General features: G+C 40.0%; 1 protein-coding gene across 7 annotated transcripts in view; it reads right to left on the bottom strand.

Moving 5' to 3' along the window:
• CDK14 (cyclin dependent kinase 14) overlaps positions 1-22,660 on the bottom strand; it is a 662,006-nt gene that overhangs the window by 90,868 nt on the left and 548,478 nt on the right. For 6 of the 7 annotated variants that reach the window (XM_044946425.2, XM_044946421.2, XM_044946419.2 and 3 more), the window contains 2 exons: positions 20,781-20,920; positions 12,195-12,336 (listed from right to left, as the gene is read on the bottom strand). In XM_044946425.2, coding sequence (XP_044802360.1) covers positions 12,221-12,336; positions 20,781-20,920 — 256 coding nt within the window. In that variant the 3' untranslated portion in view covers positions 12,195-12,220. Of the gene's footprint in view, positions 1-12,194; positions 12,337-20,780; positions 20,921-22,660 lie in introns of those variants that run through there. The other variant, XR_006552613.2, reaches the window with a different exon arrangement.

Raw genomic sequence — 22,660 nt, 5'->3', positions numbered from 1 at the left:
CCCCAGGGAGCTTCTGGGCATCCCCAGGGCATATAGACCACAGGAGAACTGAGATAAAGGGGACAATTATAAGGATACCATTTCTTGTCTTTGGAACTAGAAAACTTATCTAAGAGGAATCCACAAATCCGATGGTGAAACTTTCAACAACAAGGTCACTTAATCCACAGAGTTATAGAAAGATTCAACAAAGAAGCCGACTCATCGGAAAAGACATTGATGCTGGGAGAGACTGAGGGCAGGAGGAGAAGGGAACGACAGAGGTAAGATAGTTGGATGGCATCACTGACTCAATGGATGTAAGTCTGAACAAGCTCCAGGAGATAGTGGAGGACGGGGAAGCCCAGCATGCTGCAGACCACAGGGTCACAAAGAGCTGGACACGACTTAGTGACTGAACAGCAACAACATGTAGGTACAAATAAGAATCTTTATATTTTGTTCAAATAAAAGGATTCAACAAGGAGAATAATAAATATAACATCAGTATGTATCAGATATTATTCTAGTTGATGGAGAGGAGATTAACTGCGAAGAATGCAACAAAGTGGAGAGTCTCAAAGTCTGTGAAGGCAGAGCTGACTTTGGAAGGCCAAGGTGAAGGCAGAGTATGCAGAAAAGGGTGAGAAATGAGACTGGACATGAACAAAAGCTGCCATTCACCTCCAGCTCTTCATGGCCAGATGTCTTTGGCTGGCCTGTCTTAAGAAGTAGTAAGGGCACCTTACTTCAAGCTTCTGAAGGCTGAGAAGTCTTTGGGAAGACAACGAGACCCAAATCTCCTGTTAAAAACATTTTTTTGATAATCTTTTCTCTCAAAATAATTGACTTATTCATATTTCTAATAGATCTGTCAGTCATTAACAAATTGAGTTACTATGGAAGAATAAAAAATCTTAAGTTTAGATGAACCATTTCAAAAATCTTTTTTTTTTTTTTTTTAAAGGCCAGTTCCTGGACCACACAATAAAGCCCCCAAATGAGGGGATGAGTGGATTCACACTGATGTTTAAATTTTTAGATTTGACAAAAGTAATGCAGGCAATCTTGACAGCTATATTCAGTAGCTTAATGCTAAGCTTTTTGTGCTGAATACAGAACAGAATGAATTTTCCACCAGTGTTTCAACTAGGAGGTTTTAGGATTCCTATTCATTTCAGACAGCAGTCTGAAGCTGCTTGATAAAACAAGTACTGGCTATTTCGTAACTGCCTCATAAAATGTCCCAATATTTAAGAGAAGAGAAAACTCAAGACAAAAACATTTTGAAAATATATGTTGTAACCAAAATCTGGAATGCTAAGTAAACATCCTTTAGTGTTCAGCCAGAAAGACTTGCAGGTGAGGCAGCTGTCACTTAAAAAAATACAGTGAAGACCTCCATGTAAAAGATAAATGATATTGCAAAACTTTCTTATCAAAAGCAAATACATTTTCTGATGCAATTTATGTAGGAAAAAGCTTTACACTAAAGCCCATTTAATATACAGTAAAAATACTGGAACCTTTAAATCTGGCATTTGTTTTAACTGCATGCTAGGCAATTTGATTTTCTGTTTTGCCACTACACTCTCTTTACAAATTGCAGATTAATTCTTCCTATAAGGACACCTTTTTATTTTAGCTTTGTTTTTGAACTATGGCTACTGGTAAGTTGTTGATTTTATGATAAAATATCAAATTATAGATTAACTACAACTAGGCAGGAATGAAACTGGAGAGCTGTTCCTTTAAAAAAAAGGAAGATAAACATGTCAACATTGGACCAAAATATGATATAGTCATATTCTAAAATATACATATATATTTTAACATGGATTAGATCTAAATCTCCCAAAGGGCAAACACACTCCTCTGTAAATGAGATTGCATGAGAATCTGGAACCCGGTTTGATTTGTGCAGCCTAGCTAACCACTGAAGATAAACACCAAGCCTGTTATAATTCCATATGCAACCGAGCTAGTCTTCCACACCAGCAGAGCAAAAAGAAAAAAAAAAATCCGTCTTATTTTCTAAAGTTGCCTATCTCCATCTATTTCTGTGGAATTGCCACAACTGCCCAGATAAAACATTTGAGAGTATGTCAGCTTTAATTAATGTAACATGACCTGATCATTTCCACAGTTAAGAATAAAGAAGTTTGCATTTTTTAAATCCAAAGCTCAACCTGGAGATTATGCTAAGCTGCTTCATTCATAGTCCACACTCCTCGGCTCATGTCAGAAGGACAGCATTTGTCCCCTCTAGTGATAAACAAATTATACATGAAATCAATTCCACTTCACAATCATTTTCCCTATTGGGTATTATCTTTCCTTCTCTGCTCCCTCCAGTTAAGCCCGCATCCTGTAACTTGCTAATGAGCTGGGGGCTTTCTGTTCCAGGTGGCACCCCCTGCCTCGAAGTCATGACATTTCCCATTTCGAATGCTGCTGGCATTTTTCGACAGCTCCTGCTAACTAGCCTTTTTGACCTGCGCTAAGAGGAACTCATCTGATCGAATCCTCTAACCTGCCAATCATTCCAGCAAATGATCTTCACAGTCACTCCCAAGGCAGGAATGGAGAAAAAAAAAAAAAAAAGGGAAGCGCAAGTGAGAGAATGAGGGAGTAGGCAAGCGGCTGCCTCTGCAGCTACCTAATGAGAATACTTTAAGTCTCGGAGGCAGCTGAAACACTGAAAAACTGGTGGGAAAATTAGGACACAACTGAATGCCTGGCTCTGTAATTACTGATTTCTTTCCATCCTGAGATCATTTTGAGAGCAACACCTATGAGATGTGCCAATTTCTAAAGAACACAAGAACACCCTACCTTACACTGAGAAAATAGATGTATTTCTCCTGCCACTATCAATATGCAATTCTCATAATCCCATTCTGTCAGACAGCCTCCTTTGCAGAATTAATCATGTGATGTAAGCTCGTTAAATGTGCATCTGTAAACTAAGGATGATTATCATGCTGGCCACAGTGAAGAAAGGACCTCTTTTTTTTTCTTCCCCAGGCATATTTTAAATGTTGCCACCATTTAGGAGGGTGTTGATTTTCATATGTTTACATAAAAACAAATAGATGTGGTGAAGGTTGGCACTGGGCTCCGGGAGGATTTAAGACTGACAACATTGGATAATCTGGACATTCTTGATTTTAAAGGGAGGTAAAATAGTTTTTTTTCTTTCCAGATTTTTCTTCCCTGTGCATAATCGGTTTATTAAGTGGGTTCCCAACCCACAGAATAACCCAATTACTTTGGGAAAAAAGATCCACTATGTGGATCTTTGGTAATGTATCGTAATTCTAGAGATCTTGACATGAAGTAGATTTGTTGACCGAGGAATGATACAATATAATTACGTGTTATCATTACACCATTTACGTAATAATGTAAAATAAATACTGTACATGATTTCATTGCACATGATAATCAAACATCTTTCCCCATTTATAACAATTAGGCCAATAGCCCCATTTACAGTAATTATTATATGTAATTGAGGGCATTTTACTAATTGCATTGAAAATGATAATCCAGAGCAATTAAAAATCCAAGGGCACTATACATGGTGCAAACTACATTAAAAGAATGGTGATAATTTAAAGGAAAAAAATTCAGCCAAGTATGGAAGTTAACAGCACAGTATTTGACTCCATGCTTGGCATACCAGGTAGAATTTATTCTGAGACAAATTTCCATCGATTCCTCAAACTTCTGCATTGTTTTTGTTCTAGAACTTGTGCACTATTTTATCAGCTGGAGAAGTTATCCTTTGTTTAATCTATGATGTTATCCTAACGATTCTAGGGCTGTTGACAAATTATTCCATTTGGCTGGGTGAGTGTACAGAGTGTATGTGTTATGTATGTATGTGTGTGTGTATGTGTGTGTGTGTGGTAGAGGAGACAGCTATCCTAAATTCCAAAGGAGACCCACTATATTATTCATTTGCACAACCAATTTGATGTTCTTAAAAGCTTTATTCATTGAAGCATGTCCAAGTTTTGCAAACATTTTGTTAAATATATTTGTAATAATTTAGCTAAAATGTTTAACTTTGTAAGACGTGAAATCCATTCAGGTTGCGGTTTTCATCACATTGGCTATCTGTCTAGAATTTTAATGTGTCTAAGGACCGAATCCCTGGCTTTTGTCCCAGGGCCCCAATGTCTAACCCTCCTGGTTCCCTCTCCCATTTCTTCCCAGACAAAGCTCGTCTGTGAGGAGTATCTCAAGAGTGGTGAGCATTTGGGGACAATGGCAATAGTTTCAAGCTTTTTTTTTCTTTTTTTGCCTTCCCTTCTCGGCACTGTCATTTAGACATTGTCCTCCACGCGTTCAAATGTCATCCCAGACCATCAGCCCACTTCAACTCAAACAGACTCCTTTTATGCTCAGACACTTCTTAGAGCATCTGCAGACCACAAAGACTGTGTAGTGGGACTCAGCCGCTCTACTGGTATTAATAATACAATACAGTGCACTTAGGGCACAGACAAGTCCCTCTGTATCCCAAACTCTTAAGAATCAACATTAAATGAAGGGGCAAAATAGAGCACCTGGACTGATTATAACCCCTTGTTCTATGTGACAGCTAACTTGATAATAGTTTGGCCAAGCAGTCTAACAGAGATCTTGCTAGTAGCTTTATTGCATCTTGTGCCCACTATATATAAGAAAACTTCGCTCATATTATGCTGCTGGCTAAAGAGTCCCTAAGAAATTAATTTAGGTTTTAAAAAGAACAGAAGACGCAAGTTGCAGGGCTATTCTCACCACCCCCTCTTCCCCATCCCCCCAATCCTCAATTTGAAAGCTCATCTGACCTGGAAACACTGAATCACAAAAACATAGTCAAGTTTTGAGCCTCCATGGGCTGATGAACCAGTTTGTGGAGCATCAAACCAGTTTCTTCTCTTTTAGCCATTTCGCATTTAAAAACTCTCAGTCAGAGAAAGGAAAGGGAAAGGCAAAAGCAAAAAACCTGTAGTTTTAATGTAAAAAAATATTAACTCTGAATTCTCTGTGTTTAAGAAAAAACATTGAAATGTTTAGAGGTAATGGAGGATCATGTGAAGAAAAACTGGTTTAGAAAAACAATGTGGATGTGTACACATGTGTGTATCTGTGAGAAAGAGAGGCAAGAGAATGAATATGATACAGCAAATGGAGTAAAAAGCGAACATTTGGGGGAAGCGGGTGATGGGTATCAGGCATTCTTGGTACTACTACTCCTGCAACTTTTCTGTAAATCTGAAAACATGTCCATACAGAGAAAAATATATCCTTTAAAAAATGCACTCTGGATGCACGAAGCAGGATACAGTAAACGTTCTTTTCATTCTGCTTTGTGACAATCCCAGGATGTAATTAAGCAGATTAGGTAGTAAAGCACTTTGGTGAGCCCATTCACAAAGCTGATGGAGTGTCGGGTACAGAGCAGAGGTGAGCCAAAGGAAGAGGGGAGTGGAGAGGCAGAGAAAGGAGGAGAGAAGAGAAGAGAAGACAGCAGACAAGTATCTGCAGATGCCCCATAGCCTCTTATTTTGCATCAGGGTTCAGAGGAGGGAATAGACTCTCTAGGGTAGAGGAGAAAGTAAGGAAAGAAAGGTGGGGTTGGGGTGGGGAAAATAAGCCACATCCCAGCCTTTTCTCAATCAAGTGTTCACAATGGTTCGAAGCACTGTCCATTTCCCGAATAAGATTTCTTAATCTGCAGTAACGAGGAAGTAAAGACAAAAACCAGGGATTCTTTCAAATGAAACCTGAGAGGAAGACTCAGGCTTGTTTCCCCCTCTGCCTGTTATTTCCACAACTATGGAGACAACAGAGATAAAACTGTAGTTGTTTGATAGGAAAAAAATTTGCAGAGTCATGTAGACAAGAACAGTTCTTGCAGGGGAAAAAAAAAATCATAAATCTTCCCGCTACTGAAACAAAACTAGATCCAACACTTGAATTTCTTATACTGTGGTAAGTACTGCTGCTGCTGCTGCTGCTAAGTCGCTTCAGTCGTGTCTGACTCTGTGTGACCCCATAGACGGCAGCCCACCAGGCTCTCCCATCCCTGGGATTCTCCAGGGAAGAACACTGGAGTGGGTTGCCATTTCCTTCTCCAATGAATGAAAGTGAAAAGTGAAAGTGAAGTACTAATGGGTGTTATCTCCTTTTGTGTCTTATCGTTATGAAAATGTAACATGGCTCAATAAGACCTTTAGTCAAAAATATCATACATGAGACTTCCCTGGTGGTCTGGTGGTTAAGAATCTGCCTTGCAATGCAGGGGACATGGGTTTGATCCCTGGCTGGGGAACTAAGATCTCACATATCACGGAGCAACTAAGCCTACACACCACAACTAGAGAGTCCCTGAACCACAAGGAAAAGGTCTCACACCACACAACGAAGATTCCTGCATGCCACAAATAAGACCCCATGCAGCCAAATCAGTCAATCAATTGATTAATAAATCACACACTGAGGACATTTTTACTCCATTAAAACTGGAGTTTCCCTCTATTTTGTTATTATTTGCTAAGTCATGTCCGACTCTTTGTGACCCTATGGACTGCAGCATGCCAGGCTTCCCTGTCCTTCACTATCCTGGAGTTTGCTCAAACTTGTCTGATTTTGCCTTGATAGAGTACAGACCAGGCCAAGCGCCTTCTGGCTATACCTTTTCTAGAAGGTTCAGAGGCTGCCAAGCCCAGAGTCCTCTTCTGAGGGGCTGTTTCAGGAATGGCTGGCCACCCATCATCTGACTGGACCCACTCAACAGCCATGCTCTCCCTCCGTGATGATGGGGACACCAAGTAGAGCGGCTCTGGAGGAGGGTTTGAATCTGAAGGAAAGAGTTCAGCAGTAGGCTACCCCAGAAACAAGAGAGACAAGAGAAGCGAGCTGTATGAAGAAGCAGATGGGTCAGCAGAAGCCATGAGATGCAGAGGAGATTAAAGCACTGTTAGTCAATGCAGCGGAGAAGGCAATGGCACCCCACTCCAGTACTCTTGCCTGGAAAATCCATGGATGGAGGAGCCTGGTGGGCTGCAGTCCATGGGGTCGATAAGAGTCAGACACGACTGAGCGACTTCACTTTCGCTTTTCACTTTCATGCACTGGAGAAGGACATGGCAACCCACCCCAGTGTTCTTGCCTGGAGAATCCCAGGGACGGCGGAGCCTGGTAGGCTGCCGTCTATGGGGTTGCACAGAGTTGGACACGACTGAAGCGACTTAGCAGCAGCAGCAGCAGCAGTCAATGCAGAGACACAAGAGGTCACAGGCTGGTGGAGAGCGAGGGGGCTGTTTCTCCAGAAGCAGGTACGAGAGTTGAGAGGATGGCTGAGTTTGATGGCAGACAAACCACAGCTCCTGTCAGATCCTGACAGACATTCAGTCTCTTGTGAGGTCTGTCCATGCAGCTTCTCAGACTGTCCACCTGTTCTTCCTTACTTTCCCACACAATCTCAGCCGAGACCACAGTCAACCGAGGAAACCTCACCATGCTTCCTTCCCTCAGAGGATCCCTACCCATGCTTCCTCTCAGGGGCTTCTGTCCCTGGGGGCATGGAACATGTCACCCAATCTTCATCTCTGTCCCTCTCTGTGTCACCCAACTTCTTCCTCACTTGAGTATGTCTCTCTCTCAAACATTCTGAGCTCCTCTGAAGTCATTATGTTCTAAAACTGAAATATAATTTTGCTGAGTGAATTCAGTTTAATTTCCCTGATTCCTCTTCACAAAAGCAGGCAGGAGAAATGCCCTTCACCATTGCTGGGCAGCAGAACCTTCTGTGATGCTGAAAAGGTTCTCTCTCTGCCCTGTCCAATATCGTGGCCCCTGGTCATAGGTGGGTCATGGGCACTTGAAATGTGGTACTGCTCCTGGGGATACAGAGTTGTAATTTAGTTTAATTTTAATTAATTAAAAATAAACTTTAGTTAGCTACTTTAGATAGATAGGTGCCTAGTGGTTACCTTGTTGGAGAGCACAACTTTTATTAATAAATAGTAATAAAGCACAACTTACTAATCTTCCTTTAAAAAAAAAAAAAGAAGGGAAAGGAAGGGATAGATTTTCCCATTTTGTCTTTATCTAGTCCTGACCCAAATAAGTTAATTACTTTACTTCATTAATGTATAATTCTTAAATATTTACTGAAGAGGTCATAATATGTGGTTCAAAGGCTACCTGCATCAACATTCTTTGGGGTTTTAAAATGCAGATTCACGTACTCCAGGAACCTAGATTTTTAAAAACTCACTAGGGAAGACATCCCCGGTAGTACAAGCGGATGAGGATCCCCCTGCTAATGCAGGGGCCACGGGTGCCATCCCTGATCTGGGAAGATCACACACGCCACGGGGCAACTGAGCCTGTGCGCCCCAACTACGGAGCCGGTGCTCTCGAGCCCGTGAGCTGCTGCTATTCACCCTGAGCACACAGAGCCCGTGCTCTGCAACAAGAGGAGCCACTCAGTGACAACCACGCACCACAATGAAGGGCAGCCCCCCATCACCAAGACTAGAGGAAGTCCACAAGCAGCAAGGAAGACCCAGTGCAGCCAAAAATAAATAAGTAAACAAGCAAACAAATCAACTGGATGTTCAGATAGCGATGCCAGAGTCTTAAGCACCAATGCATTACATTTTGTCTGGAGTTTGGTTTAAAAAAAAAAATCCTTGTCTTATTTAATCAAAAATTTGGGGCAATGTCTACATCCTACTATTTACCTGGCAGCCTACTTCAGGAAATTATTGCTTGATGACTGAGTCAAACAGAAAAAGTCTACTACATGTTTTCTTCCATTTTCATTTCATACTTACATACCGTTGATTAGCAAAGATATATACTAGAAGCAAGGAGAGCGTCACCAAAATATGTGAGCAGTTAATTCTTGCACCTGAACCCAATACAGCTTTTTCATGCACCAGACAGACATTTGTATATTTATTATGAATTTAATAGGGTTTGAAGACCAGTGCATTCATTGAAAAGAGATGTTCCATAATGAGCATATACTATTTCAGGAAAATTATAAAACGTCTGTCTAAAAGATCAGAGACCATTCTTATCCCTTGTATTCAGCAAAAGGAGAGCAGACAGAGTGACTATGCACTTCCTGTCTCAATTTAGAATGACTGGAAAATTAAGCTCAGCATGGGGTGTATTTGGTATTGCTGTGCACAAATATAAGTGATACTAATGGATGTGATATTCAATATAGTTTCTGGTTTTTCCCTTGGGGAACATGTCTATGCACATTTAAGGCGCTCTCAGACTTCAAGAAAATCCTATCCTTCCATGCTGATAAAAAGATGGGACAACCTATGCAATCTGTGGTCTATTCACATCTTTAGAGGATAACAAACTGTAGGAAGCACAGGATTTTGATCATCCATTGCCTCCTATCCCATTTTTAAACTTTGGGGCATGTGGTTTTCTTTTCATTTCATTTGTTTACAAGACTCTGAAACCAAAATTGCTTTCTATTGCAAAGCAAAATGCTCCTCATTAGCTTTTCCAATAAGGCCAGTTTATGCAAATCCAGAATTATTAACTAAATGACTGAAGTGACCTTAGTATGCAAGTTTAGAAATAGTTGGGCACTGGTATAGGAGAAAAACTAAGACTTGAACTCCTACTGTCCATCACTTCAAAATCAGAAGTGATACAATGCATTTTCCATATTTACCTCTAACTCCCCAAAGAAAGGTAGTTAAAATGCTAGATTACAGTTTGAGCCTCTGTGAGCCCTCAACCTCTTCCCTCTTCCTCTTTTTCCCAATCTCTCTAAGGTTTATAAAGAATTGGGACATTTCAGGAAAATTTAAGATGCCACAGCTTGCTCTAAACAATTAGTTCATCAACATCAAAATCTAGGGAAATATATATTTTCCTTACAAATACCCTTATTTATATAGACTTTTGACTCTATAATGTCTGCAATATAGACACTGATATTCAGCTATTGATCAGAATCAGCTCCACTATGCAGGATGTCTCAGGCCAATATATAGGCTATGTTATTTAATCTCTAAGAGAAACCCATTTGATTAATGTAAAACCCTAGAAAGGCAAAAAATTTAAGTGATTTCTTTTTATTTTATTTTATTTTTTTTTACTGACAGAAAACTCTTAAAATCCAACTTCCATGCAGCTTTTCTGAGAAAAAATAATTAGATGTTTCCTCAATATAATGTTGAATCAAACAGAGGCATTTGGATTTCAAAGAAAACAACAAAGACAATAATGATAATAATATTAAAGCTTTAAAAGTTGATGTGAAAAAGACAAAATTCATAGAGAACATATTTGTAGTATTATTAGATAATTCTAGAAGAGATTCTAGATATATTCTAGAATCTAGTTTAAAAAGCATACTACAAAGAAAAATCATCTTTGTAAAGGCTTTTGAATACCGATGACTAGTTCTGAACAGCTCTTTCAAATCCCTTTTTGCTCAGCAATTTTTGAGACCTTATGGGGAACGCTTCTGTCCAGTGAGCCTGATTTAATTTATATGGAAAAGCTGACCTAAAGCACGTTCTAGCAGTTTTGACTGGCCAGGCTCAGCTCAGAGAGACCTCCAAAGAGCACAGAAGAAAGGATACAGCCTTGCGATGGAAATTCAGGCTTGCGTGTGTGTGTGTGTGTGTGTGTGTGTGTGTATGAGGCAGCAGCACAAATGAAGTTCACTTTTTGTTTTGCTCTACTGAATTAAGGGGTTTATAAAGCCAGGGGCTCTCATTATGGTAATGCAGGTTAAATACTTTAAAAAGCATCTGCTGTAACCCTCAGGAATTAAAACCATTCTCAGAACCAGGGGATAACTGGTCAAAAACGCAGCCCCACGCTTTGTCCGACCAATTGAAGAGAGACTGTAAATGCTGCTGGGCAAATAAAGCTATGCTTCTTGGTAGCTTTTCATCCAATATAGAGAAATAAGCAGAAGAAGGAAGAATCTTACTCTTATGAATGAAATGGCAAGTCTACTAGTAATACTTCCTGACTGGCATTTATACACCATCTTTTATCAATCTGGGAATCTACTCTCCAATCACTCATAAATCACCACCGAACTCCTGAGAGGCCAAAACTGACCCCCACATTCATTGAGAGTCCTCAAAAGCTGAGTCCGCTGGTATAGTCTAATCACCCAGTAGACAATGTGGACAATTAATCTTCTGATAGTTCAGCCTGTTAATATATTTCAAATTAAGAGTGAGAGGAAGAAAGAGGAGCTCCTGCAATACTGTCTGTATCTTTGGATTCACTGGAACATTTAATGACTGAACAGTGACACAAGCAAGTAACATATGGGCCAGCAAATAAAAAGCCTTCCCCACAAAAAAGCTGATTCCCTATATCCTTCAGAGTTATGTTGCATTAAACAAAAAGGTATATATCAGCATAAACCTCCAAATAACCCAGACATTCCCAACTGGCAATAAAGACACAGCCTTTTCAGAGGTTGCCAGCTTATGCTTGTTTCTGTAATTCCTATATGATAACCACTGGGACAGTCTGACATGCCTAGAGATTGTCTCGTTTAGGTTCTACTTTCCATCTGCAGAACAGTAAAGGTCAAAGAATCGGAAAGAAGGAAAAGAAAAGGTTCGCCATGATAAGGATTGTACCAGGGGCCACGCAGGAATCAGAAGGGGGTGAAGTGACCCAAATGGCCACTAAGCAAACGTAGGGAGCCCATGTCCTTTTCCAAGGAGGTAGACAGTTCAGCTCTACACACAAACTCCTGGCATGAGTGTGAGTGCAATACGGCTAGAGTTGCCGATTTTTCAAGAAAAGCCAGACATCTAGACATTGTGTAAAATTACCCAATTTTAAAATGAGAGCAACCAAGGGAAAAAAAAAATGGCATGGGCCACACACAGTAGCTCTGTGACTTAGATATCCTCCAAGATTAACCATTCCTAACCTCAGTGAAGAATGTGTGAGTAGGGAAATGATTTGCTTATGACTACAATGCTTTGCCTATGCCTATATAAATAAAATACCATTTTGGTCAGGATCCAGAAGGTGTCTAGAAATATGGAAATGACTTCAACTTGTAACGAAGGCCATAACGAACATAAAAGAGTCACTGGATAGAAAAAAACAAATCTGAAATATTTCATTTGAAAGATCGACTTGGTGTCTTTTCACAATTATTTTCCATGTAGAGTAGATCACCCTACCTGTGCTCTTGAGAATGCTGTGCGCATCAGTGCTTGCTATTTGATAGACTTTTGCCATAACTATTGTTTTTCCCAAAGGTCCTCATGCTTTCTCCAGCTTCCGGTTGCAATCTTACATTTGGGACGGTAAAAATAGAAGACACTGTGGACAGAATAAAAAGTTTCCATATATATATTTCCATTTATATATTTATATATAATCATCTCTTTCAAAAAGTGAGGTAGAAATGCAATGCTGGACGTCCAGTACATGAAACAAAATGGCATACGTTGGTCTTTGAAATTGTCAAGTTGTCATAGCCACACACAAACACACAGATTTACACAAACACACATATGACAGGACAGTCTGACTTCCCCTCCAAACCACAGCTCAGTTGACCTCTCATATTTCTCTGATCTAGAGCAATTAGCTTGAATTTGGAGATGAAATATTTTGCCCTTTCTTTGTGCCATTCTTCCATTCATTGTTTGGAGAAGTATCTATTGAGCCCCATACTGTTTCAGGCTTTCAGAATCCTGTAGTGTATAAATCAGAAGGAAAAGAAACTCTGGTGTTTGTAGACTTCATTTAGGGCAAACAGATGATAAATGGGCCTTAGGAAGCATCACTATGAACAAAGCTAGTGGAGGTGATGGAATTCCAGTTGAGCTATTTCAAATCCTGAAAGATGATGCTGTGAAAGTGCTGCACTCAATATGCCAGCAAATTTGGAAAACTCAGCAGTGGCCATAGGACTGGAAAAGGTCAGTTTTCATTCCAATCCCAAAAAAAGGCAATGCCAAAGAATCCTCAAACTACCACACAATTGTACTCATCTCACATGCTAGTAAAGTAATGCTCAAAATTCTCCAAACCAGGCTTCAACAGTATGTGAACTGTGAACTTTCAGATGTTCAAGTTGGATTTAGAAAAGGCAGAGGAACCAGACATCGAATTGCCAATATCTGCTGGATCATCAAAAAAACAAGAGAGTTCCAGAAAAATATCTGCTTCTGCCTTATTGACTATGCCAAAGCCTTTGATTGTATGGACCAACAACAAACTCTGGAAAATTCTTAAAAAGATGGGAATACCAGACCACCTGATCTGCCTCTTGAGAAATCTGTATGTACGTTAGGAAGCAACAGTTAGAACTGTACATGGAACAACAGACTGGTTCCAAATCGGGAAAGGAGTATGTCAAGGCTGTATATTGTCACCCTGCTTATTTAACTGATATGCATCATGAGAAATGCTGGGCTGGATGAAGCACAAGCACAATCAATCAAGATTGATTCCAGGGAGAAAAATCAATAACCTCATGCAGATGACACCACCCTTATGGCAGAAAGTGAAGAAGAACTAAAGAGCCTCTGGATGAAGGTGAAAGAGGAGAGTGAAAAAGTTGGCTTTAAAACTCAACATTCAGAAAACTAATATCATAATATCTGGTCCCATTACTTCCTGGAAAATAGATGGGAAAACAGTGGAAACAGTGGCAGACTTTATTTTCTTGGGTTCCAAAATCACTGCAGATGGTGACTGCAGCCATGAAATCAAAAGATGCTTACTCCTTGGAAGGAAAGTTATAACCAACCTAGACAGCATAATGGAGAAGGCAATGGCACCCCATTCCGGTACTCTTGCCTGGAAAATCCCATGGACGCAGGAGCCTGGTAGACTGCAGTCCATGGGGTCTCGAAGAATCGGACACAGCTGAGCGACTTCACTTTCACTTTTCACTTTCATGCATTGGAGAAGGAAATGGCAACCCACTCCAGTGTTCTTGCCTAGAGAATCCCAGGGATGGGGGAGCCTGATGGGCTGCTGTCCATGGGGTCGCAAGAGTTGGACACGACTGAAGCGACTTAGCAGCAGCAGCAGCAGCAGCAGCAGCAGACAGCATATTCAAAAGCAGAGACACTACTTTGCCAACAAAGGTCTGTCTAGTCAAAGCTATGGTTTTTCCAGTAGTCATGTATGGATGTGAGAGTTGGACTATAAAGAAAGCTGAGTTCCAAAGAATTGATGCTTTTGAACTATGGTGTTGAAGAAGACTCTTGAGAGGCCCTTGGACTGCAAGGAGTTCCAACCAGTCCATCCTAAAGGAGATCAGTCCTGGGTGTTCATTGGAAGGACTGATTTGAAGCTGAAACTCCAATACTTTGGCCACCTGATGTGAAGAGCTGACTCACTGAAAAGACCCTGATGCTGGGAAAGATTGAAGGCAGGAGGAGAAGGGGATGACAGAGGCTGAGATGGTTGGATGGCATCATTGACTCAATGGACATGAGTTTGAGTAAACTCCAGGAGTTGGCAATGGATAGGGAGGCCTGGCGTGCTGCAATCCATGGGGATCACAAAGAGTCAGACACGACTGAGTGACTGAACTGAACTGAACTGATGATAAATACTCAGACAAATAAATCAAGTAGTTTTAAGTGTTATGAAGAAAAATAAAGCAGGGACAAGAAACAGGAAGTGCTGTGGTGGAAGCAGGTCAGTGAAAGCTTCCCAGGTAAGGTACCTTTGAGCAGAAAAGATGAGAGGGCAAGTCATAGCAAGATCTAGAGGAAGATCAAGGATGAACTGAAGAAAGAGCAAACATCAAAGCCTTTCTAAGGAGAAGAGGCAAAACAATTAGGAAGTTACTATAAAAATGCAGGTGAAAGACGATGGTAGGTGGCATGGGGTTGGTGATGGCAGGGGAGAAGTTAGGATGGTCTACTGATCTACTTTGAAGGTGTGCTAACAGGGTCTATGGAAGAACTGGGTTTGGGTGTAACAAAAGAAGAATCCAGGGTAACTTCCAACAACTGGAAGAATGACATTGCCATTTATGAACAAGATAAAGACTACAAAATGAGCAAGTCTGGGGGAAAAGATAAGGAGTTCAGTTTTGGTAATATGCAGCTGGAGATGCCTACTAGATATCCAAATGGAGATGTTAAGTAGGAGCTGGATATGCAAGTCTGCAATCAAGGAAGATGGGCCTGGAGATTGAAATCTGGAAGCTGTCAGTATACACAGATGATATCTAAATCATGAGATTAAATAAGATCATCTGGGCTCTTGGGAGTGTATGCAGATGGGAAGATCTGAGGATTAAGCCCCAGGGCATTCTAAGAGTGAGAGGTTTGGCAGATGAGAAATCTGCAAAGGAGAGGGATGGAATGGGGAGGGAGGAGGGAGGAGGGTTCAGGATGGGGAACACATGTATACCTGTGGCGGATTCATTTTGATATTTGGCAAATCTAATACAGTTATGTAAAGTTTAAAAATAAAATAAAATTTAAAAAAAAAAAAAAAAACTACAATGAGATAACACCTCACACCGGTCAGAATGGCCATCATCACAAAGTCTACGAACAATAAATGCTGGAGAGGGTGTGGAGAAAAGGGAATGCTCTTGCACTGTTGGTGGGAACGTAAATTGATACAGCCACTATGGAAGATGGTATGGAGATTCCTTTAAAAACTAGGAATAAAACCACCATATGACCCAGCAATCCTACTCCTAGGCATATACCTTGAGGAAACCAAAATTGAAAGAGACACATGTATCCCATTTTTCATCACAGCACTATTTACAATAGCTAGAGTATGGAATCAACCTAGATGTCCATCAATAGATTATTGGATAAAGAAGTTGTGGCACATATACACAATGGAATATTACTCAGCCTTAAAAGGAACACATTTGAGTCAGTTCTAATGAGGTGGATGAACCTAGAGCCTATTATACAGAGTGAATTGAGTCAGAAAGAGAAAGATAAATACTGCATTCTAACACATATATACGGAATCTAGAAAAACAGTACTGAAGAATTTACTTACAGGGCAACAATGGAGAAACAGACATAGAGAATAGACTTATGGACATGGGGAGAAGGGAGGAGAGGGTGAGATGTATGGAAAGAGTAACATGGAAACTTACATTACCATATGTAAGATAGATAGCCAACAGGAATTTGCTGTATGGCTCAGGAAACTCAAACAGGGGCTCTGTATCATCCTAGAGGGGTGGGATGGGGAGGGAAATGGGAGGGGGTTCAAAAGGGAGGGAATATATGTATACCTATGACTGAGGTTTGACAGAAAACAGCAAAATTCTGTAAAGCCATTATCCTTCAATAAAAGTTGAATAAATTTTTAAACATAAATAACAAAATGATCAAAAAAAAAAAAAAAAAAAAAAAAAAGAAATGTTTAGCCGAGTGAAAGGAAAATGTCCTGTCCTGGAAACCAAGTCAAGGAAATATTACCAGGAGGAGATGGTGGTCAGTTGTGAATTACGCTGATGGGTCAAGATGAGGGCAAAGATCCACGGATAGAGCCTGAAACGGACAGCTGTGGCATCTTGGGTGCAAAAGTTTGGCACAAAAGGATTTAAGAGAAAATGGAAGTCTAGGAACTGGAGCAGTGAGTATATTTCAACAGGGTGAGTTTTATTTTTAAAAAGATGGCATGGAGATCCATTCAAGGCATGATGTTTTAGGATAATATACAGGACATATGTAGGAATAGGTTAGAAACCCTACCAACAGAAGAGCTGGAAAGGTCCTCAGGGATCACTGTGTCTCTAAATGAGAAGCCGGAAACCCACAGAGACTAGGGCGCTTGTCCGAAGTTGCCTGGCTAGTTAATAGTGGAGCTGATGCTATAAAGCTAGAGTCCAGGCGGTCTGATTCCCAGTCCAGCGCTCCTCACACTGCACCGATTTGTTGGCCTTCTTTTACTGTAGATCTGAGCTTTGTGAATTAGCAAATGAATGTAATAAAATCAAGGACTCTGCGCTATGAAGTGTATTTTGTTCATTTACTTTGACAAGGGTAGTTCAGCTTCAATAATTTATGTAACTTGATAGTATACACAGGAGAATGCCCTGTGGTGTATTTGGGGAAAGTAATGAATTTCTTCTAAATCAGCCCTCGATTTACTTCCCTGCAATTAAATCTTTGTGAAGAAGTGGGGCAAGGCTGTTGGGGTTTTGGGATAGAGGGAGAATGACAGGGTGCCCCTAGAATTAGCCAGCTTTAACCGTCAGATCCCCAGGTAACTGTGCCATAATTCTCGCTTGATGAATTTATAATTCCTTCTTCAGTGGCACACTAATATATTACTTCTAAATTTTGGTATTATGTAAACTGGTGAGGTTTTAAGGACTAGCACAATAAAGACATTATATTGTTATACGTTCTTCCAAAGCAAATAACAGTCTGGCATCAGCATATAACTTCATTTTTATAAGAATTCATGGAATGACTACAGGGCTCTGGGTAAACCAAGGTTCTAATAACATTTGATACTCATCTCGAAAGGTCTGCTACATTAAAAGTAGGCCAAGAAGGCTGGAGCCCACTTTGAACTTACTTTTGTTACAATCTTCTTCTCTTTACCTGGGTTTGCTTTCTGCTTGCATAAGTGTTTTCTCTTTGTGGACATTCTTTTCTTTAAAAAAAAAAATGCCATGATCTATCTTTAAGAATGTGATGCTGTGGACTTAATTGTATCCCTCCAAAATTCAAATCCTGGAGTCCCAATGTGATAAGCTTTTAGAGATGAGGTCTTTGGATAGAAATTAGGGTTAGATGCAGTCATAAGAGTGTGGCCCTTAGCATGAGATTAGTGGCTTATAAGAAAAGGAAGAGAGAGAGATGTCCCGGTTTTTCTCTGTCTGCCATGTGATGATAAGGGAGGCAGCTGTTTCATCGGGGACCTTGATTTTGCAGACACCTTGATCTTGAACTTCTAGCCTTCAGAAATGTGAGAAATAAATGTTTATTGTTTAAGCCCCAGTCTATATTATGTTGTTATTGCAGCCTGAGCAGATTATGTATTAAAGTGAGGTTCCTAAAGCTGGTCAGTCTAAAGCATGACTTGGTTGCTAAGACAATCCATTTATCGGTTCTGCAACACTTCTTTTCAGATGGCCCTCTTTCCAAATCTCCTTGAAAAGGAGGGTATGAGGATATGAAGATATGAGGATACTGGCACTGCTGCTGCTGCTGCCATTTGCCAGGTGGTGAACTTTTACAAGACTCCACATTAACATAAGATTTAATTTTAAGAACTTCAAGAACTTCTAAATACATTCTGCAGAATATTAACCTAGATAACAGTCACCAAAACCAGTCATTTCACCTAAAAAGAAACTAGTTCCCAAAGTCTCCAGAGCCTAGAAATTCTTTGTTTTGTAAACATGTTTACAAGGATGACCACGTTGTTCGAGATGGAAATGACTGTGGTATTTAAGACTGGGATTGTCCTTTCTTGCGACTGGATTTATGCTTCATAATGATTATCTACTAGACACAGAAATAGCATTTCTGTAACTCAAAATTGTTACCGGAGGCATTTAGCAGAATCTTGCTTGAAAAATATAATGATTTTTCATCTTTATTCTCCCCCCTTCAAAAGGTTTCACTGCCCCTGATGTTCAACGTTATGCAAAGGCGTGTTTCTGCCAATGAATATCGCCTTATGGTTATGCTTCTGCAAATAGCCTGCTGTGAGCTGATAAAGGGATTAATGCAGCCAAAATTCTTAATCTGTGAAATTACAAATTAAATTCTCATATTAAAAATACCACCCTGAGGTATTTTTTGTGGTTTTAATTCCCCTCTGGTGTTCTGCATACATTGTGCTTGTTAATGACGGGGACAAGGCTGTCTCCGTTGGCAGCCTGCTGCCGAGTGATAATGTGGAGGCATTTACTTACTGATAGAAACCGGATTTAACCACCGGCTGATAAACTAAGTGGCAAGTGGGTAATAAGTCCATATTAACAAAAAAGTACTACTACAGAATTCAGAATTCATAGACCATCAAAATCCTGGCTTAAACTCAATCATTAAGTCAGATGGGATTGAGATGTCACCAAGGAGGAGTGCCATCAAGTTACAAGTTATACTAAAGGGGAAAACAAATCACGTGTTCAAATTCGATGAGCCAGAAACTCATTAGTTTGTTTTCAGTATGGGAAGATGTGTCACGAATTGATTATTTTTCTACAGGGATTTCATCTTTAATTTTTTTTTTTCTTAATGGGGATAGCAGTAGTAATGATCAATGGGTAGACTATTGGAAAGCAAGTAGGGAATATCGGATAATATGGACTTGGAATATATAAACTACTGAAGAAGATTAGTACAGGGTAGTAGTGGGTTAATACTACTAGAGTCTAGAGTCACTTTAGAGTTAAAAAAAAAAAGGTAATTAGAATTCATTGTGAGATAGAAAAGATTTAGGGTAGGAACACCTCGAGTTGTTACTTGGGATTTAGTTGCCAAATAAAAGGTTACTGTTGTCAAGGAGATTCCAGTGCTATCATTGGGGGAAGTCTAAAGTCTAAGAGAATAAAGACATAACTTTTATGTATGGTGCATGTGTGCATGCTAAGTTGCTTCAGGCATGTCTGACTCTTTGTGACTCTACGGACCATAGCCCACCAGGCTCCGCTGTCCAGGGGATTCTCCAGGCAAGAATACTGGAGTGGGTTGCCATGCCCTCCTCCAGGGGATCTTCCCAATTTAGGGATCATCGAACCTGCCTCTCTTCCATCTTCTGCACTGGCAGGCAGGTTCTTTACCACCAGTGCAAACTGGGAAGCCCATGTCCATGGTAAGTGATGTATATTCAAGGATTAACAATGACATTATAGATAGCCATCCATATATGCAGTATATGAATTTTTAAAGGAATAAGAAAAGAGTATGAGAAGAAATATCTCTCACTGGCATTTGGAAAGAATGTATCACCACTGAACAAAAGTGTTCTTACTGCTACAGCATTTTGCAAAATTTCACAAGAATTTTGTTTCACACTTTGGAAGAAAGATGAGATCCTCCCAGTCATAAATCCTCCCCCAAATATTTAAAATGTAATTGGAAAAGGCTGTGTAAATATGAACACTTGTAAAAACAAAACAAAAACCCACCCAGGAATGTGTTTTGTTTTAAAAGACCCAGAGAAGAACTCTGTATGAATACCAAGAGCATTTGTAGTTAAAATGAATTACATGTCTTCAGTTCTTACATGTCAATTCAGTGCATTAGCCAATTGCCAACTCTGTTCGTCAGCTCACTACATAGCAGCCCTTTTTAAGGTTATTGTTACAACCAAGATAGTCTCTGAGAATCAAACAGAAATGAATCATTTCTACTCCGTGTTCTGCAGCCAGTTAAAAAGTACTGTACGCATAAAGTACTAAATATGTAAATCATATTTTCCTTCTCCTTTATGACTGCTCAGATCATTTTTTTGGACACACACATAATCAAATACAAAGACATGCAGCTGCTGACTGCAGAGCAGAGATAGCAAAATAAGGAATCCATTTTCTTCCTGTGTCTGGTAAGCTCACAATTGAATGGCAGGATTCTACTAAATACATATGCACACCACCTCCCTTCCCCCATTCCATCTCTCTCTCTTTGTATACACACACACATACACACATACACGTGTAATGCATATATTAACATAAACACACATAATATTACGGAAGCACAAACATGTGAACCCCTCTACATGTATGTTACACATGGATGCTAAAATCATGCCCCGGCTTCAATTAGATGTTCCAAACTTGTCATACTCACTATCAGTCAGTTCCCATAGCCGTGGGGGTAGGTCACTAAAATACTCGTGGCTCAAGGCAGCCTGAGCTGATAGTCTGTTCTTTGGGGAACACTGGAGGAGCTTGGAGGCCAGATCTTCTGCATGATTCACATAGCTGAGCCTGAAAACACAAGCAAAAAAGGGAGAAATCAGAACAAACAGAAAGTCCAAGTAAGACATGCTGTTGTTAGTTGCTAAGTCGTGTCTGACTCTTTGGACCCCATGGACTGCAGCATACCCGGCTTCCCTGTTCTTCACTATCTCCTGCTCAAACTTATGTCCATTGAGTCAGAGATGCCATGCAACCATCTCATCCTCTGTCTTCTGCTTCTCCTCCTGCCCTCAATCTTTCCCAGCGTGAGGGTCTTTTCCAGCGAGTCGACTCTTGGCATCAGGTCGCCAAAGTATTGGAGTTTCAGCTTCAGCATCAGTCCTTCCAATGAATACTCAGGGTTGATTTCCTTTAAGATTGAGACATGAGGCTCACCTAATTTTTCTGGGCTTATTTATTCCCGGACAAGAAAACAAATTAAATTGGCCTTTGAAAGTAAAAAGAAGCAGCCTTCACAGTAGTTCTTAAAGTATCTGTTACTCTAAACCAGGTTTTACTCTTAGTATCCTCATTGATCTAACATATTTCTACTATGAGCTGAGGGTTGATGTTTTCAATATAGAATTAGGTCCCCAGGTAGAAAATTTCAGAACATAATTTATCAAATAGTAGCCACAATTTGCTCAGAGAGTATATGTACTGCATACACATCTGGATATATTTACAAGGAAATTAATATAAAATAACCAGGAGAATTAAATCTTCTATTAAATTCTCTAGTTACTAAAGTTACTTTTCCTCGAAGGATTTACATTTTCTTACATTGAATGAAAAATTATTGGAATAAATGCCCTTTCAAATATTAACAATTGTAATATTAATGTGCAGGTTAACAAAGGGGATGAGCTTAAACCATATGGGACTGAATCAATTCAAGGTGACCTTTAAAACAACAGTAGATAGAAAATACGTGTTTCAAGATTACCAAAAAAACAGAAGAGTAAAATTTTCCATGTGGTACAACTTTCAAATGAGTAGCAGACCACACTGTACAGCCCAGCCTTGTTTTTCATGGAATCTCTTTTTCACCTCGCAGAGCAATCAAACCCAGAGAGTTAACCTAAAGATGATGGTTAAACTCTTCCTAAGAGTGACTACCATTTACGAGTAGCTGAACATGTGTCAAGCACATTCTTACGCACTTTTCACAAACTCTCATATTTATTATTTGGCAAGATAACTCTGTTTCCATCTTGATATCAGGGGGAGCTAAGTGAAAGTCAGAGAAGGTAATAAGTTGCCCAGTTAGCAGGTTGAAAGGATTCCAATCCATCTAGAAATAGTTGACTCTAAAGTGGTTTGTACGTACCAAAACTCTCAGAAAGTTTCGAAAGGCTTTTATCCACAGATTCCAGAGTTTGTGCAGTAAGATGCAGTTAAGTCAGTGGCTCTGAGACAGCCAAAAGAATGTGAAGAAAAGCTGCATCTGCTAGTGGGTATTCTTTCAAAAGCCCTGACACTTCAAAAAATGCAATTAACCAATAAACATTTTTCCTCAATGACCAAAAATTCTCTCCCTCCCCCTCCTCAAGCATCTCTTAAGGGCTGATTTAAAATTATTAATGGTGTGTGTTGGGGGGGAGGATGGGTTAGGGGTGAGGAAGAGGAAAAGAGCTCATGAGTTTGGGAAGAAAAAGAGAAAAGGAGGAGAGCAAAGAAAAATATTACAGTATCCAAAGATCTAGTCTAAGCGACCTTCTCTCTAAATCTTTGTAGGTACAGGTCTCACTGATGGGGGTTCAGTGTTTG

Source organism: Bubalus bubalis, chromosome 8 (assembly GCF_019923935.1).
Source record: "Bubalus bubalis isolate 160015118507 breed Murrah chromosome 8, NDDB_SH_1, whole genome shotgun sequence".
NCBI lineage: Eukaryota > Metazoa > Chordata > Mammalia > Artiodactyla > Bovidae > Bubalus > Bubalus bubalis.
The sequence above is the reverse complement of the archived record's forward strand: the minus strand, read 5'-3'. Positions and strand labels throughout refer to the sequence as shown.